The sequence below is a fragment of the Staurois parvus genome, unplaced genomic scaffold (assembly GCF_062004578.1).
Source record: "Staurois parvus isolate SC_StPar_1 unplaced genomic scaffold, SC_StPar_1.0 ptg000075l, whole genome shotgun sequence".
Taxonomy (NCBI): Eukaryota; Metazoa; Chordata; class Amphibia; order Anura; family Ranidae; genus Staurois; species Staurois parvus.
In genome coordinates this window covers 1,687,588-1,707,473 of record NW_028317871.1, presented here as the reverse complement: position 1 = coordinate 1,707,473, position 19,886 = coordinate 1,687,588, and the positions used below count along the sequence as shown (strand labels likewise).

Genomic DNA, 19,886 nt, shown 5'->3' with positions numbered 1-19,886 from the left:
TATGGAACCTATTAGCAATATCAGTGGAGTTGTACACCAGTTCTCCTTTACCATCTTTAATTCTTTCTATAACATTTTTATATTTCTTTTCCTTAAGCGTCCTCATTAAATATTATCCAGGTCTATCCCCCTAATGATATCTTTCTTTTGAGACCCTGTTGAATATCCTTCTTGACTCCTGTTCCATGAGCTCTTTTAGTTCTTCCATTTTAAGGATCATCTTCTGATAAACATCTGTACTTATCTTATTTTTTACGTAACTGTTCTAATTTATAAAGCTCCTCTATCACCCTCTTTATTTTTTCCCATCGCTCTTTCTTTTTTTCTGCTCCTATCAAGATCAGTATACCCCTGATATGTGCCTCTCAAATTGTGGCCACCGTGATGTATTTATACATGTTGATCGTATCCCCCCTTAATCTCCTCCTCTCAAGAGAGAATAAATTCAATTCCTCTAATCTTTCCTCATAGCTGAGCTCCTGCATGCCTCTTATCAGTTTGGTTGCCCTTCTCTGTACTTTCTCCAGTTCCCCAATGTTCTTTTTGTGAATTGGTGCCCAAAATTGAACTGCATATTCCAGATGAGGTCTTACTAATTATTTGCATAGTTATAAAATGATCTCTCTCTCTCTCTGGAGTCTATACCTCTTTTAATTCAAGAGAGGATTTTGCTGGTTTTAGAAACTGCAGCTATTAAGCTTATGATCTACCAGAACTCCCAGATCCTTCTCCATCATTAATTCCCCCAGTTTTACCCCCCCTAGTATGTATGATGCATGCATATTCTTAGCCCCTAAGTGTGTAACCTTACATTTATCAACATTAAACCTCATTTGCCACATAGTTGCCCAATTAAACAGTGCGTTGAGGTCGGCATGTAAGTTGGAGACATTCTGTAAGGACGTTATTCCACTGCACAGCTTGATGTTATCTGCAAAGACTGAAATGGTATTTTTAATCCCAGGCCCTGTATCGTTTATTAATATATTAAAAAAGTAAGGGTCCCAACACTGAAACTTGGGGTACACCACTGACAATCCTAGACCATTCAGAGTATGAATCATTAACTACTACTCTCTGAATATGATCTTTCATATAAAGGTCATGTGACCTTTCATATACACTCGCCACAATATTAGAAACACCTTGCTAGTACAGAGTTGGACCCCCTTTTGCCTTCAGAATTGCCTTAATTCTTCGTGGCATAGATTCAACAAGGTGTTGAAAACATTCCTCAGAGATTTTGGTCCATATTGACCTGAATTACTGTTACCTTTTTATAATCTCGAACCAATCTGCCCATTCTTCTGACCTCTGTCATCAACAAGGTATTTTCATCCACAAAAATGCTGCTCACTGGATATTTTCTCTTTTTGGAACCATTCTCTGTAAACTCTAGAGATGGTTGAGCAGAAAAATCCCAGCAGATCAGCAATTTTTTAAATACTCAGACCAGCCCATCTGTCACCAACAACCATGCCACGTTCAAAGTCACTTTCTTCCCCATTCTGATGCTCAGTTTGAACTTCAGCAAGTCTTATTCACCACGGCTAGATGCCTAATGAGGTGCTGCAGAGTGATTGGCTAGCACTTTGTGTTATTAAGCAATTGAACAGGTGTACCTAATAAAGTGGCCAGTGAGTGTATTTGAAGTCCATTATAAGTTGCATAAATGACTTTCACAATTAATATATTGATTTGGCTTGATGTATAGGTCCCTATTTTATTTATATTGACTGTATATAATTACAATTATTTATATTATGAAAGGGGGATAGGTCAGTTTTTCATAACATTATCTTTATATATACATATATATATATTTTTTTTTTTCTTTGTAGCATCTGAATGGTGTTGCTGGATTCTCCTTTTATATACATTATATTTTGTTCTGTTTAAAGGGATAGTTTTCCTTCACCAAAGAACTGCCTGTGCAGGTGGGGTGTCTGTGGGTAAAACCACAGAGTGTCTCTGACTAAAGTTGAATAATGTCCTTGCTATAGGTGTAGGCCATTTACGTATCTCATGAAGCCTGACTGGAATAATTCAAGGATGTTGCTAAGTACTTCCAAGACATTGCTAAGTGAGGCCTAGTCATTACTGCTCACCCCCACCATCACAGGAGTGAGCTTTTTCTCTGATTCAGAGCCCCTCATATGCTCTCCCCCCCCCCCCCCCCCCGATGTAGTACCTCTGAGCTCAGCATCTGAAAGCTCACTCCTGTGATGGAGGAGGTGAGCAGCAATGACTAAGCCTCACATAGCAAAGTCCTAGGAATATTCCAGTCAGTCTTCACAAGGTACATACATAGCCTACACCTATGACAATGGTATTTTTCAACTTTAGTCAGAGCTGCACAGTTTATTTATACAGTTGTGACCAAAATTATTCAACCCCCACTGAAATTGAGTGTTTTGGCCAGTTTGACATTGCTTTTGATCATTCAGTCATCTTGCTTACATTTACATTAAAGAGGCACTTGTAGGTCAGACAAATATAACATAACAGTTATAATGAAATAACCACAAATGTCTTTTCTGTGCTCACAGCATTATCAGTTTTATTCAACCCCCAAGTGACATTCAATCTTAGTACTTAGTACAGCATCCTTTTACAGTTATAACAGCTTTTAAACGTGAAGCATAGCTTGACACAAGTGTCTTGCAGCGATCTACGGGTATCTTCGCCCATTCTTCATGGGCAAAGGCCTCCAGTTCAGTCACATTCTTAGGCTTGCGCACTGCAACTGCTTTCTTTAAGTCCCACCAGAGGTTCTCAATCGGATTTAAGTCTGGTGACTGCGATGGCCACTCCAAAATGTTCCAGCCTTTCCTCTGCAACCATGCTCTAGTGGACTTGGAGGTATGCTTGGGATCATTGTCCTGTTGAAAGGTCCAACGTCTCCCAAGCCTCAGGTGTGTGACGGACTGCATCACGTTTCCATCCAATATCTCCTGGTACTGAAGAGAATTCATGGTACCTTGCACACGCTGAAGCTTCCCTGTACCTGCAGAAGCAAAACAGCCCCAAAGCATGATTGACCCTCCACCATGCTTCACAGTAGGCAAGGTGTTCTTTTCATCATAGGCCTTGTTCTTCCTCCTCCAAACATAGCGTTGATCCATGGGCCCAAACAGTTCTAATTTTGTTTCATCAGTCCACAGAACACTATCCCACAACTTTTGTGGTTTGTCCACATGGCTTTTGGCATACTGCAGTCGACTCTTCTTATTCTTTGGAGACAGCAAGGGGGTACGCCTGGGAGTTCTGGCACGGAGGCCTTCATTACGCAGTGTGCGTCTTATTGTCTGGGCTGAAACTTCTGTACCCACATCTGACAAATCTTTTCTCAGTTCCTCAGCAGTCACACGGGGACTTCTCTCCACTCTACGCTTCAGGTAGCGCACAGCAGTCGAAGTCAGCATCTTCTTTCTGCCACGACCAGGTAGCGTTTCAACAGTGCCCTTTGCCTTGAATTTGCGAATGATGCTTCCTAAGGTGTCTCTTGGTATGTTTAACATCTTTGCAATCTTCTTATAGCCATTGCCCTTCCTGTGAAGAGAAATCACCTCTTCTCTTGTCTTCCTGGACCATTCTCTTGCCTTCACCATGTTTGTAACCACACCAGTAAATGTCTAGAAGGAGCTGAGTATCACAGTCATTTTAAAGCTGCCTAATTGGTGCTTATTATGCTTGATTGCTGCTCGGTGACATCCACAGGTGTTTTCAATACCTGATGGAAAGCACCTGTATGAACCTCTGTTCTTCAGAGTGGTAGTCTTTAAGGGGTTGAATAATTGTGGCAATGAAGAAACCACATAAGAACCATTTACTACTGTATTACATAAACAATTGATGTCATTTTAGTTGCATTTGGGTAGTTACAACGTCCTTGTAGGATTTGATTCTGAATACAATTCCAAATGTACACTATAGTCCCTAAACCCCTTTACAGCATTGGGGGTTGAATAATTTTGGTCACAACTGTATCTACAGACACCCCTTATCTGCATAGGTAGCTTTTTGGTGAAGGTGAACTATCTCTTTAATTTTTTTAAGGAATTGATGGAGTTGAGTCTTCACCATGTTTTTATCAGTGCTCTTTGTATGTTGGCATTATATGACCTGGTGACTTCTTCTGTCTTTGTATAATCAATATTTTTGTGGAGTGAGACTTTGAAGATTTTCTTTTAAACTCGTTTTTATTGAGAATGTGCAAATAAATGTACATCCACAAAGAAATATTCTGTATATGTAAATAAAGGTACATTCACAGAGAAATATTCTGAATACTTCGGAAATTTGGCAAGGAACAGATGGCATAATGCCAGTTAACATATAACCAAACTGTTAATAATACAATAGCTCGACTCCTAGAGAAAAAAGGGTCATTGTTGTGTTAACCCATGTTCTAAGCACAATAAGTTGGAAAACCTGTGCCTGAAAAAACCTGTCAACCAAGTCCCACCTGTGCTTATTAAACAGTGCGTTGGCAAAGTATTAAATATAGCCATCATGACAATACACAAATAAGGGAACTATGGTGTAGAATCCAGTATGAAGAAAAAGGAGAGAGCCTGCAGTGTCCTGTGTATCTAGCCAGGGTCCCCAAGTTTTATAAAACTTCCCTAGACCAGACACCCTGTTGTTGCCTCATATGTCAGCTTGTACAGAGGCAAGGTTTGGTTAATTAATTTCCACCAGAAAGAAAGTCAGAAAGTCGCTATTTTCTTTAGCACATTTATGACAAAGAGGTAAGTCCCTCTTACACATATAAAATAAATGTTGTGGGGTATAATATAGCCTGTGTAAATAGCGTATTTGAACAAGATTATCCTGGGCAAAGATCACTGCAGAAGGGTATGAATTAAACACTTCCTGACAGTTTTCATCAGACATGTCAGGAATATCTACTAGCCTGCATGTTTGAAGTTGAAGATTTTCTTTACTTAGTTATTGTTTTTATGTAGATATGACAAAACTATTTAGAATCAGAATGTCAAATCATATATTTGACATTGCATCCAGCAATTTAAGATCCTCAATAGCTTGACATGTTCTCTTCAAAAATAATGGTACCATCATAAACCCATACTTTTTGATTCTGGACAGAGTACACAAAAGTGAAAGAGGAGGGGATTTTAATAAGAAATTGTTACCAATTGTTACCAATAGAAAACAAATGGATCTGTAGATTGAAATCCAAAGACTCAATTAATATTGCCAGTTTTTTGGAAACCTTCTCTATTGTATTGTTATTATATAATTGTATATTATTTTTTTTCTTCAGTCTCTGGAAGTGATGTCACTCCTGAGACCGTGAGTGAAATATATGGCATTTTTCAGTGACTTAGCGCCATTTTGTTTTTATATTCCTCCTGATAGAACATGCTTACACTGCGGTTTCCTGCTTGAAAAAGTTACCATATAGGTGGTGAAATGCATTGCACTCTATGCAGTGTCCCTTCCCAGCCACACATGGATAGTGTATCAGATATGCATTCTTCTGGTTTAATATGTTATGGATTCCCAGGCATGGGCTTGTACATGGGCTGAAGAATATCTAACAGGACTATATTTAAATAAGGGAAGTGACATTGGATTCTACCGTTCATGACCAAGGTTCCAAGGTTATGAATTTATTCACCTTATCTTTCACAGGCTTCAGTGATTTTATGATATATTTGTACCAGCATTACTGAGATACCTGAATGACATAAGTTGATATCACCATCGCAACGGTTTGGTCATGTTTTGCCTGGTGGACATTTAGCCATATAAGGTGTTGCATATGTTGAATCCCTTAAGTGGCCATCACAGATATCTGTGCACTATTGGGAATCTTCAAAGGCTATGACTAGATTATTGCTAAGATCCCTACTTGATCACACACTGAAGCATATCTTTACATATTGTGATTTACAACCATATTGGTATAATAACCAAGTGATTCCTTGACAGCTTTTTAAATTTGTATAATTTTTTTCACACAAATAGAGCATTTTGTTGGTATTTAATCACCACTGGGTTTTTATTTTTTTGATAAATAAACAGCAATAAAAGACTGGTAATTTTGAAACAAAAAGCGCTTTTCTTTGGTTCTGTTAAAAAAATAATAATAATGCAAATAAATAATTGTTCTTCATAAATTTATGCCAACATTTATTCTGCTACATTTTTTGGTAAAAATAAGCAAAACTGCAGTCTTCAGGAAAGTTATAGAGTCCACAAGAGTCCACAATCTATGGCATACTGTATATCTGAAAATCGATCAATCCTGATTTCTCATTTCTTGAGGCCCAAAATGTCAGAAAGTATAAATATGCCCCAAATGACCCCTTCTTGGAAAGTAGAATGTGCAAGGTATTTAGTGAGAGGCATGGTTTTGTTTTTTTACCTACTGTCACCAGTGTAGTACAGTGCCATCAGCACAGGGTGTGGCAGTGATCAGGGACACCGATTAGTGACATATATATATTTATTTTTTTTATCAAAATGGTTCTTTTTTTTACGATTTTATTTTTTAACACTCTTTAACCAGAGCAATGTAATGTTACCATATTAACATGTCACTACTCTGGGTAAGTGATCAGGATTTGTTTTTTTTTTTTACACATTATGATTGCGAATATCAGTAAATGTCATTGCTATGAGCAAGCATTTTACTAAATGAATTTGATCCATTCAGTGTGTTTTGTTATGATTAGCCATAGCTAATCACATAGTACAGATGGGCTGCAATTGGCCCTGCCTGTACCATGTGATCACTGTGACCAGTCACAGCTAGCAACACATTTATACACTATGAATGGCATGAATCAAAGCCATTGTTTAGAATTCTCATGTGATTTGCTGAGATTAGTTACAGCAATCACATGGTACAGGACACAGCCAGTGACAGATCACGGCTGCGCCTGAGGCTCGTTCTGAGTGGACGTCATATGAGGTTGTTAAAAGGTGGTTGCCTTTTGTGAAACATATATGCAATTAACACTGATAAGTAGTCTTACTCAAGTTACAAAGTGAAGTAGCCTTGTGGATTTATAAAGCCTTGTTGGGTTGAATATATATAATTTCTGTGCATTGATATTTATGTTATCATGTATGTTGGAATGTGACCTACTCATATATTTGAAGGTGTCCCGATAATAGGCCCTATGCATACATTTTTGATCCAGAATATTTTACTAAAGCTTTTGTGAACATTCCATATAGTACTGTGGTATTTTTTTTTTCATTAGGTATCTATTGGTAGGAATATATATCATTGTCACAAGCAACAATAAAGGTATTTTATATATTAAAAAATGTCATCCCTTCGCTTTTTTCTGTAATTGTAGATATGGTGTGGTGTGTATTAATAAGCCATTATAAATTGCGATCCTGTTAGAAATGTTCAATGTAAGGTACAATACACAGCACCAGATCAAATATAAAAGCTGGATGGACAGTATTTCTTGCCTTCCATGTTCTTCATTTTTTTAAACAAGATCATCTGGGGAAAAACTATTTATCTTAATTCCAGTTCAATGCATCCAGGAGCCACAAATGATGTTCTCATACCTTGTGGAAAATATTTTGTTTAAAAATATGTGTTTGGTGTAAGCCCTGCTTTAAATAAAAATTGACCCAACTCATTCTATACAGGGTAAACATATGCCACAGTCCTTGAACCCATAAAATATGCTATAGTACCCATGTCAAAAGGATTTTTGTTTTACATTACCTTACAAGTCTATTGGAATGCCAAACCTGCTTTAAGCAGGTTAAATGCAGGCCAGAAGGAGATTAACTGTAGGTCAACTGCACCTGTTGATGAATACTGAATGATCTTAGAAGTATTTCAAATTCATGTCAAACTGATTCCACATGCCCATCAACACAGGCAAGTACAAACCTCAGTACACTCATTTTAAAAAATGAATCTCTTCCATTTCATTTGCATTTCTAAACACAAACTTTTACACAGAACCTTTATTAACATAGTCAGAGACTACTTAGCAACCAGCAACTGTTGAAACAACAAATTGATCAGAAGAATCTACTGTACAATATAGAAAAGAGTGCAGGGGTCAGGAGAATGTTAGAACTCATACTTAAGTGTATGCCCATTCAAAGAGTGCCTATTTTGCATAGGCTGCTGCCATAGACAGTGTGTGTTAGAGGACCTGCACCCACATAATTGTCAAAATGATAGCCACAGCTGTGTCGGTGCAGCGGCTGTGTCTGAATTGACATGAATGAAACTGCCTGCACAGGGATGAACAAGAACACATATGCATTCCCGTGAGGACAAACACGGCCCACACAGGTGAACACTTAAGTACATACTTGTGAATGAGACCTTATATACAGCCCAATGTATGCAGTGCAGTGGCCTAGAGTATGAATAAATAGTTTGTATAGTGTAGGGCTCAGGAGTGTGCAGTGCACAGATCACAGAACTCAGGAACATGTAGTGATAGAGTCCAGAACTCAGGAATGCATAACATACAGATCTCAGGGCTCAAGAATGCATACCAAACAGATCACAGGGATCAGGAGTGGTAATGCACAGAACATACTGCTCAGGCATGCTAACTGCACAAGGTACAGGACTCACATGTGCGCAGTGCATGAAGCACAGGGGTCAGGAATATGTAAAGTGCAGAGGTCAGAAGATCAGAAGCACTCTACTGACAAGCCAGTGTACCATTAAAAATAATTCCCAGAACAAATCCTCCCCCCAAGCAGGTCCTCTAATATACAAAGCACAGATCCCCCCCCCCCAGCCTCACATCCCTTACCCACTCATACAGATCTCCCTTCATGAAGCTCGCTTACCAGACTTCAAATACAGTGTTAGTTCAGACTGAGGGGAAGCCCTCCCCCCAACTGAACCTTTCTCAGCCCTGAATTTTATCTGAGGTTTGACAGGCAGGCAGATTTTATGGCTGACAGTACAGGTGGCATGGGCACTGCAGCACAAGTTTAAAACAAAACGTCCTGACATCAGTGATGTATAGTTGCAGTAGAGAGCTAGGAGCTGGCAGCAAATAGTGTAACATTTTTATGTAAATATATGTACGTACTGCTCCTACTAATCATGACAACAAATGCCCTTATCCACCAATGAAACATTAAACACTAATTGAGGAGGGGACACTATGGGTCAATGTAAAGGGGGCATTGAAACCACCAAAGTTAAGGGGTCACACTGACCATCAATATAAAGGGGACAGACTGGCCACTAATGTAAAGAAACTCAGTGAACACAAATGATATGGGGGCACACTGACCCACAATAGAGGGGGCATGGACTAACAGTGCAAAAAAAAGCACAATGACCACTGCACACCAATGATGTAGGGCACACAGACTACCCAACACCAATGTTATGGGGCACACACTCTGTCAATAATCAGCACTACTACTGACCAATGTTCTGCAAGATACAGTATGTTGTGCAATTACAAAATCCTGACCCCTGCTCTCAGATTAGTGCACTGTATTTGTCATATTGTACATCACATAGTCCTGACAGATGCACTGTATACTATATGTTGTACCGTACATAGTCCTGACCAATGTATTGTATAAAACTATGATGTAAATTACATAGTCCTAAGCACAGTCCATAGACTAAATAATATTGACTACTGCACTCTATACCACACATACTTCTGACTGCTTTATATGCTAAACAGACTTGACTGCTGCATTTTATCATCTGCATAGTTCTGACCCCTGCACCGTTTATGCTATGTTGTACGAAACATTGTCCTGAACCCTGCACTCTGTCTGCTGAACTATAACTGCTCTGTTGCACATTACATAGTCTTGACAACTGCACAGTGTTGCTCATTATACAGTCCTAACTGCTGCATTATACTGTATACGCTATGTTGTGTTATATAGTCCTGATCACTGCACTGTATATGCTGTGTTGCACATTATATACTCCGGACCATTGCACTCTATAGACTATGTTGCATGTTACATAATCCACTCTATATGCTGTGTTGTACATTACTTAGTTTTGACTCCTGTACTGTATAACATAGTCCTGACCAAAGTGTTCATTGTTACATAGTCCTAAGTGCTGTATTTTATGTTCCAGAATCAATAGGCCAATAGATGAAATATAAAAACTGCCGTGTTCCACAAGCAGTAAACAAATGTATAAATTAAGTGGTTAAAAAGTGGTTAGCACTTTTTGCTTTAAATGCCCAGAACAAATAATAACACACCAGTGACAACATGCAGTGACCCTTTATCACTCACATATATTTTTCAGCAGATATTAAAAAGAATGTTCCTATTTCTCCATAGAAAAGTCATCTGAACTCATGTCTCTTTCTTTATTATGAATCTATCTGAATCTATCTATAATTTGATATACTGAGAATTCAGGAATGAGTGCAGGTTGTCAATCCCCACCAAATTACCTAGCTAGCCTCTTTGAAAATTCTGTGCTGGGGTCTGACTGCCTTGTCTAGCTTAAAGCCAAATAGAATAATAATAATCAGATATTGCTGCCTCACTTTAAGACTCAAATAGGCAGACTGAACCACCCATCAGCGATCACTCAATAATTCATTATCACTACTGGGTTGATTTATTGATTTATTGGTTAAAAATAAACAGTTTACATTTTCCAGTGATAATAGAAAATCAAATAAGCTACTTTGGAAATCTGATTAACAACAAAATCATATAGATATTAACACCCAGTTGTAAATGCACATGTCTAAAACAAAATAAGATGCATAAACTGTAAATTTAGAGGTGTAATTTGCATTTGCAAAAACTCCAAAAGATCACAGGACCAATTAAATTCTTTGTCAAGGTACTAAGAGACAAGTGGATCGTCGCTTGATCAAACCAATATTTCTAAGGGCTCATGGATTGAATTTGCTTTATTTGGCCACTATATTTGTCGCCTTGAGAAATGGTCAGTGTTGGGGTGCCCTGCTCTTCACTCCCTTTACACTCAGATATAGAAAACAAACACAAAATATTATTCAGCAGTCAGAATGTCTGACTACCAGATTTAAGTTACATCCTCCAGCTGCTGATCCAAGGTTGATAGTGGGGCAATGCATGGACTTCAGAACAATGAAGTAAACCAGCAATAAAGCCTGTTCATTCCAATCTGTAAAAAAAAAAACTAAATGAAAGGAAAGGAAAGGAAAGAGAAGCCATAGTAACCAAGATTTACCATCTTGAAAGGAATCCTAAATTGCACCATCAAGTTACAAAGAACAGAGAGGGTGGGGAGAGAGGTCATCATTTGTGTTAAACCTTGTTTAAAAAAAAATTAAAAACTACCCACATCACATCACATCTATGTGCTGCAACTGATAAGATTATGCTGGCAATACAAAATGAAGCTTTACAACAACTTACGCAAAAAAGGGCATTATCTCTGTCAGACTCTCTTTGTTTGGTTTGGCAACAAAATCTGGCAAAGTCTGTATGACTTTGTTCATGACATTTCTAAGGTAGGTCTGCAGTTGCTTTCTCCGTTCCTCCACAAATTTTGCGTCCTAGAAAGGAAAAAAAAACATCTTACATTTGTATTATTAATTTCATATAGTTCTTTACCAGATTTAACCTTTGGATGCCAAGATGTTCACACGTGTTAGGAATCTACACACTCATGCAGTGATGCTGAATATGGTATATTGACCTAAAATGATTGCATACAGAAAGGTCACTATGCTTCACAAATTAAAGCCCAACTAAGTAGTGATAGCATGCCACTACATAGTAATGTCCTGTAATAATGTCCTCATTTATGCAGTAATGTCCTGCAGACACTAGCACTCGTTCTGTGTTACCATTCTCCTTTCTACTTGGTCATTCACAAAATGTAGCTCTTGGCCATGTATTTTGTAAATAGCAAAGTTGTAAGAGAGAATTAGAGATGATGACAATGCTAATGTCTATTAAACCTGTAGTGCTCATGTTGGCAGCAGGCTGAGTATAGGGGAGTTCAGGAAAACTACTGAAAGGTATTTTCATTAAAGTAGTTTAAAGAAAACCTGCAGAACATTACTACACAACTGAAACAAAGACATACTAACACATCTAAAGTTTGCAATAATATTCTGGACAGATTTGAAGTTTAATAAATCAGTTAATCTCTGTACAACTAGACAAATCTGTGATAAAAAAAAACAAAAAACAAAGATCAGTTATGATTCCATAAGTAAATGTAATTTCTTACGTGACCGTCAGTTTGATTTCTTTCCAGTACTGGATTTATCAATATCAAAATCTCCCTTTTTTCAATGTTTTATTTACATTATTTATGTACTGAGAAGATAAATGAAGCACACAAAGTGCTCCACCCACTGAATATGGGAGGGTATGGCCAATAAATATTGTGCTGAATATTAAGACACAAAATGTTACTAAACCCACAATGATAAAATCAGTCTGTATATACAGTAAAGCATGCTTGTTATACTGTGAAACCTAAGGGGTTAATCCTCTGGATTGTGTAAAAATGCTGTTTGATTCTGACTTCTCTGATCCTCTCATTCTTCCAGTGTCCCCCTTTTATCTCCTGATAAGACATATTGTGTGGAGACACTGCACATGGTGTGTATTGTTAGAGAGGGGTTTTTTTTCCTTGGGAGAGTGCATGTGATCAGCACAGGTCCAACCAGCACTGTCCAGACAGAGGTCAGGGGTTCTGCATCCTCTTAGAGAAAACGCTTCCTACAAGCTTTAACCAGTGCTCTGCTGACCCACATGGAAGAAAAATATATTTGAAATATATTTTAAAAATATTTTTCCCAAATATATTGACATATATTTGAAATCCTACAATTTTGGCCATATTATATATATATATATATATATATATATATATATATATATATATACACATATATACATATACACACACTGCATGTTGAAATGTGATTTTATTACAAAATACATGAAAAATATTTTTAAAATATTTTTAAAAATACATCTCAAATATACTGTATGTCTTTAAAAACACAAATCTACATTGTTGGAATGCATTTGCAAATATATGTAAAAATATATGTTAAAATGACTTTTTTATATGTTAAACAAAATCTGAAGAATATATTTAAAAAAATATATTTAAAAAAATATTTTCCAGATATTTTGTATTATATAAAAAACGCATTTCAATACATATATATTGAATTGTATAATCCTAACAGGATATCGTAGCTGACTAAATTAGTATTAGTAAAAAGGAGTAGGTAGGGATAAAGGGATGGACAGGCTCAGAGGACTGAGAAGAAAGAAGAAAAGAAGAGGGGAGAAAAAAAAAGACAAGGACATAGAAAGAGAACGAAAAACAAACACAAACAAAAACCTAAACCAAAAGACCTGGGCTTTCTTGTACTTAAAACTCCTGAAGAGTGTATTGTGGGTATAAAAGAAATAAAGAGAGAAAAAAAAAGGAAATTTCAAAGGATATAGCACAATCCGCAAACATGACTATACGGATTGTCCAAGGCTCAGCTGCAGGTGGCCAAGTTTACATCAGGGGATTAGAGGATTTGTGAGTAGATACCAGGGATTTTGAGGTATCAGAGGAGGCAAAATGAATCCATATCAACCAGAACATTTTAAATCTATCAAGTCTCCATGGCTAACATTTCTTCCATTCTCATGATATCATTAATCATGGATACCCATTGCAACAGAGGTGAGGTGGTGTCTGGTTGCAGAAAGAAATTGTCTCAATAGACTTCTGAGATCTCACTGACCCTGGCAAAAACAGAAAGCAGGGCAATTTCAGGGGAGGTGGATAAGGAGTCATTCTATATCCTGTTGTATATAGGAAACACTGTGGCCCAAAAATGTTGGCTCCTAGGGCATTTCCACCAGCTGTGAAGGTAGGTTCTCTATTCGTGGCCACATCTCCAACATTTTGAAGGCTGTGAAGGAAATAAATGGTGTCCCCATACCATCTAGTGAGTATTTTAAAATTCTTTTTGAGGCCATGACTGATATAGGAGTGAATAAAAGATACATTTTCCAATCCTTGGGGGTAATATCTCAGCCAAGGTCCTTGGTGCATATCACTGTAAAGTTAGGTAGGGAGCAATTCATGAAGTTTGTATATAGTGGCGAGCATATGCTGAGAAGCCTTGAAAGTGAGCACAACGGGGGGGGGGGGCGCTCGTGAGCAGCAACCAGGATGGCTGCTTCCTAAATCAACTCATCGGCCGCCGGACACATCGGCCGATTTTCACTCCTCAGGGGGGGTCCCCCTGTTTCCTCCCTGGCCCCCTGTCTCTCCAGTGCCCTGATGGGCAAAAAAACGCCGGCCGCCCATGCCTCCAGCTCCCGGCGGGCTGCTCCGGAGTTTGCGGCCTACCCGCCAAAGATCGCGGCTGAAGCCGGGGCCTCGATTTTGGGCCGGCCGCCGCAGACTTCCAGGACCCCGGCCGCGGGTTCGCGGCTCCCGCCCGGGACCTCAGATGGAGCCCCAGCCGCGATTTTGGGTCCCCCGCTGTCACCATCCATAGGTGGAGGACCTGGCACCAGAGCCATCCCTGCAGTCTCCCATCCCATCTCTGCGGGATGCTGAGCTCCTGTGCCGATTCAAATGTATGCTGCAGTCCGAGTTGTCCTCCGCTACCTCCAAGCTGGCCGACCGTCTTTCGCAGGAGATTCGCGAGTTGGGCAACCGGACGAACGACCTCGAAGATAAGATGGACGCTGCAGCCACGGTCATGGAAAATCACGAACAGGATTTGTGCGACCTCAAGAAAGAATTGGCGGACGGGCTGCTATGGCTTGCTATGGCTTAATCGTTCCCGCCGTGGCAATCTGCGTTTAAGGGGTATCCCGGAAACGGTCGCGGATCTTACTTCCACTGCTACAGCTCTGTTTCAGGAGCTGACACCCGCTGTTCCCATTGACCGGCTTGAATTTGATCGAACACATCGTGCGTTGGGCCCCAGACGACCGGATGGGCCCCCGAGGGACATTATCATCAAGTTTACGTATTACCGCACTAAGGAAACTATCCTCTTGGCGGCCAGAAACAACCCTGACCTCAGCTTCCAGGGGCATCGCTACCAGCTCTTTGCGGACCTCTCTCAGACCACTCTTCAGAAGCGTCGCCAATTGAAGCCCTTCACTTCGGTCCTGGTGAAACACAGTATCAAATACGCTTGGGGCTTCCCATTTCACCTCACCTTCACCTACCAGGGTCGCAGTCATTCTGTGGCTACGCCGGAGGAGGCCCATTCTCTCCTGGAATCTTTACACCTTCTTTCGCCTGAGGCTGCGGATCGGAGCCTGGCACATTCATCAGGATCCCCGGCGAGGCCGCTTCTTCCAAGCCGCATCTGGGAGCGGTCGTCCAATAGGAAGAGGGCCCTCCCTCAGACCTCTTCGCGATCAAGTCCTTCCTGTTCTTCTCCGGGCTGAAGATGTGTCTTGGACTTCCCATGTAGCATCTCACCGATGTACTTCCTTGACGGGACCGTGAGTTTGGCCCTTAGGGCTCCCCCAGTTTGTCAGCATTACGGGTTGGGACTGATCCAGTGTGCCCCCTTGGGTTCCTTCCCTGGTTGGGGGGGTCTTCTCATGGACTTGAGAATTATGACTTTCTGCTGCTGCAGCCTATTTTGGGCCTGGGTGATGGTATTCCGGTTTTTGTTGGTAGCACGGAGTGAGGGTTCCCTCTGGTTTCGGGGTGGGAGGTTGATCTGGTAGGCCCGGCTGGGTGGGAGGGGGTTGGCCCCATGGTTCTCTGGGTTGCTATGGGGAGGTCATCACGGTGGCCTAGCTCTTGGGACCTTTAGTTTTATTGCTTTGGTACCTCGTTCTATTGTGTTTATTGCCTTATTGCCCTTTTGCCCCCTGGGGGCTTATGTTTCTGATGTTTTCATTTGCAGCCATGTGTCCGGTGGTAGAGCCACCCCTAACTGGTAACCTTCATTTGTAGGATGCACGTCACCATTGGCGTGACACAATTGCACTATTGTATATTCTTTTTGTGTCCTTTTCCTTCTTTCTTTCTTTGTTTTTTTTTCTTCTTTGGTTTTTTTTTGTTTTTGTTTTCTGCAGGGTTCCGGGACGCCACGGGCCGATCGCCATTGGGAGCGGAAATTGCTAGCTGCTTTATGTTTTTTTCTGCTGAGCGTGTTGCTCTGATGCCGCCATGGCCTCGCCCCTTTTGAAAATTCATTCGCAAAATGTTCAAGGCTTCAATTCGCCTCAGAAGCGGGCTAAAGTTTTTCATCACCTCAAATCGTAACAAATTGACGTGGTATGTTTACAAGAGACCAGGTTTTCTCAGTCCTCCGCCCCGCGTTATCTTTCACCTCACTATCCCACCTTTTACACGGCCTCGGCTCCTGAGAAGCGTCGGGGTGTCCTGATCGCTTTTAAACGCAATCTCCCCTTCGTCTGTGCTAGGAATATAGCGGACCCCACTTATGACTCCTTGTTTGCTGCGAATTATTATCCATTGCTTAGCTCTCTATCCTCTCTTATGCATTCTTGGCAATTTCCGCACCTGTCTTGGATAGGACGGGTTAATTCGGTGAAAATGACCATCTTGCCGAAATTGTTGTATTATTTTCGCACACTCCCGGTGCGGGTTCCCCCTCATTTTCTTCGGTTGCTTCAGGCGAAGTTAATGTGTTTTATTGGGGCCGATAAGCACACCAGAGTATCCAAAAGTACGCTTTTTGCCCATAGACTTCAGGGTGGTCTTGGGGTGCCTAATGTGACTAAGTATTATCAAGCGAGCCAGATTGCCCCGCTGTCTATGTTGCACGCCTCTTCCGACGTCCCCCTCTGGGTCCTGTTGGAACTACCTAATTGTGCCCCTATCGCACTGTCGACGCTTCTATGGCTTCCCTCTGCCCTGCGCCCTATGGCACTGAGTCCGATGTTACTTCATGGCCTACAAGTTTGGGACTCGGTACGTTATTCTGGTGGTCTGATGTCACCTTTTCTGCCTTTGCTCCCAATTATTAACAACCATCTTTTCCTACCGGGTTTGGATCACCCAGGGGCGTTTTCTTGGTGGGTGACTAATGGTTTTTCGCAGGTGCAACACTTTTTGATTTTTCGGTCTTTTCCCACCTGGGACTTCGGAAATCCCGGAATATCCCCCGGCGGAATTTTTTCGATATCTTCAATTGCGACACTGGCTGCTCTCGCTGCGGGGTACTTCTGCGTTCCCGTACCAGAAATCTGCCTTTGAACAGCTTTGCCAACAGCGTCCGGGCGCTCCGGGCCTTATATCCCTTCTTTATGCAGCTCTGAACAGACGCTCGTCGCATACTTCTCTTTCATATGTTGTTCAGTGGGAGCGCAACCTGGGAGTGGCTGTGGATCCGGAGGACTGGAATAAGGCCTGGTCACTCATAGCTAAATGCTCATTTAATATGACCACACTGGAGGCAGCCTATAAGGTATTGTTTCGTTGGTACTGGGTTCCGGCTCGGTTGGCCCGGGCTAACACTGCCTGTAGTGATCAATGTTTTCGGAGTTGTGGTCATCGTGGTGATGTATTACATATCTGGTGGTCATGCCCGAGACTGTTTCGTTTTTGGTCTCGTGTATTTGGCCTCCTTTTCACCTTGTTCCATCTCTCCATACGCCGGGATGCTCGGTATGCTTTGCTTCATTGCCCCATACCGGGCCTCTTGGCTCACCAGCAGAAGTTGGCTTCCTATCTGTTTTTACCCACCACTAGAACAATTGCTCAGGCCTGGAAGAGTCCGTTTGTCCCTCTTCAGGGGGTGCGGGATCGTATGACCACTATGATGCTCAACGAACAGATGTCGAGTATCCGCAACGACTCCCAACGTAAATTTTTGAAAATATGGGAGCCGTGGTTGCAATATGCCCTTCCCTCACTCCCCCCGGCTAGTCTGGGGATGTAATGGCGTTCGGTATTGGCGCTCTTGAATCCCTGCTCTTTGCCCCCCCCCTTTTTCTTTTTTTCTTTTCCTTTTTCTCTCTCTCTCTGTTTTTGGTGTGACTGGACAGCTGCATTTAGTTGTTATAATCAGTTACATTAATGTTTTGTAACTTATGTGCCATTGATAGCCCCTGCGTAGGCGTACCTTTTGCCCTGTTGGCATTAGAGCATTGTTTTTCCCTTTTTTTTTTATTTTGCATTTTGTTTATCTGTGCAATTGATAGCCCCTGCGTGGGCGTGTTTTATTGCCTCTGTTTATACTGTTTAAAAAATTTAACAAAAACCATTGAAATAGAAAGTGAGCACAACTTCTCGAATTCAGTTTAACCACTTGCCCTCCTGAGGATTTACCCCCCTTCCTGACCAGCCCGTTTTTTGCTTTAAGGCATTGCATTACTTTAACAATTGCGCGGTCATGCAATGCTGCACCCAAATGAAATTTACATCCTTTTTTTTCCCATGAATTGAGATTTCTGTTGGTGGTATTTAATCGCCTGTGCATTTTTTATTTTTTGCACTATAAAAAAAAAAAGGTTGACAATTTTGAGAAAAAAAAATATTTTTGACTTTTTGCTATTAAACTTGTCCAGTAAAAAAATGTAAAAAATCAAATTTCATCATAAATTTAGACCAAAATGTATTCTGCTACATGTGTTTGCTAAAAAAAAAATCCCAATACGTGTAAATTAATTGGTTTACGTGAAAGTTATAACGTTTACAAATGGTGGTATAGATACTGGGATTTTTTTATTTTTTTTTACTAGTAATGGCGGCAATCAGCGACTTATAGAGGGACTGTGGCAGGCATTTTGACACTGGGGGGCAACGGACTTGGTGTCACTGACATCCCCAGTGACACCAATACAGTGATCAGTGCTAAAAAAAAGCACCGATACTGAACTAATGGCACTGGGTAGGAAGGGGTTAACATGAGGGGCGATCAAAGGGTTATCTGGGTGCTGGGAGTGTTTTACTGGGAGATGGTGTGTTGATGCTTCACTATAAGCACACTGCTCTGAATGGATGTGCTGTGCACAGCCATCCAGAGCAGTGTGCCTTAGCCAACAGGGAGGAGGACTGTTAGTAAACAAAGCAGCCCTCCTCCCCGTCAGAGATCCTCAGTAATCACCGGGCACCAGCGGGTAATCACCGGGCGCCGGTGGGTAATCACAGGCTGGGACCCAGTGATTGGCAGCCGTACCGCAGGTAGGGCATGCGTGTGACTAATGCGCACCCCCTACCCGGGAATATAAAATCATGTATATATACACCCCTGCCGCCCTGTAGCAGTATATACAGTCAGGTCCATAAATATTGGGACATCGACACAATTCTAACATTTTTGGCTCTATACACCACCACAATGGATTTGAAATGAAACAAACAAGATGTGCTTTAACTGCAGACTGTCAGCTTTAATTTGAGGGTATTTACATCCAAATCAGGTGAATGGTGTAGGAATTACAACAGTTTGCGTTTGTGCCTCCCACTTGTTAAGGGACCAAACGTAATGGGACAATTGGCTTCTCAGCTGTTCCATGGCCAGGTGTGTGTTATTCCCTCATTATCCCAATTACAATGAGTAGATAAAAGGTCCAGAGTTCATTTCAAGTGTGCTATTTGCATTTGGAATGCATTTGGTGCTGTCAACTCTCAAGATGAGATCCAAAGACATGAATTTTTTTTGGACCTGAATTGCGGTTGTATTGGTCCAAAGACCCAATTCATCATATGCTCATGTTCTCTGCTGCCATTACCAGGCATAGATATGAGAGTATAATGTGTTTTATGCATTTCAACAACAATACACTCTGTCGTCCTCGGGGTGACCCTGAATTTGACTGGCTCCACAAAAATCAGCCCCTCACAAATTGCCTTAACCAAAAATTTGCAGATGTCTATACTCCCCAGCAAAAAATCTGCATTGATGAGTCCCACATTAATTTTTCTGGCCGCC

At 40.9% G+C, this 19,886-nt stretch overlaps 1 protein-coding gene across 2 annotated transcripts in view; it reads right to left on the bottom strand.

Annotated features, from left to right (window-relative positions):
- SNX29 (sorting nexin 29) overlaps positions 1–19,886 on the bottom strand; it is a 1,801,773-nt gene that overhangs the window by 116,153 nt on the left and 1,665,734 nt on the right. The window contains exons 20-21 of one of the 2 annotated variants that reach the window (XM_089669412.1): positions 11,389–11,528; positions 10,593–11,134 (exon numbers count right to left, since the gene is read on the bottom strand). In XM_089669412.1, the coding sequence (XP_089525538.1) occupies positions 11,125–11,134; positions 11,389–11,528 (150 nt within the window). In that variant the 3' untranslated portion in view covers positions 10,593–11,124. Of the gene's footprint in view, positions 1–10,592; positions 11,135–11,388; positions 11,529–19,886 lie in introns of those variants that run through there. The other variant, XM_089669411.1, reaches the window with a different exon arrangement.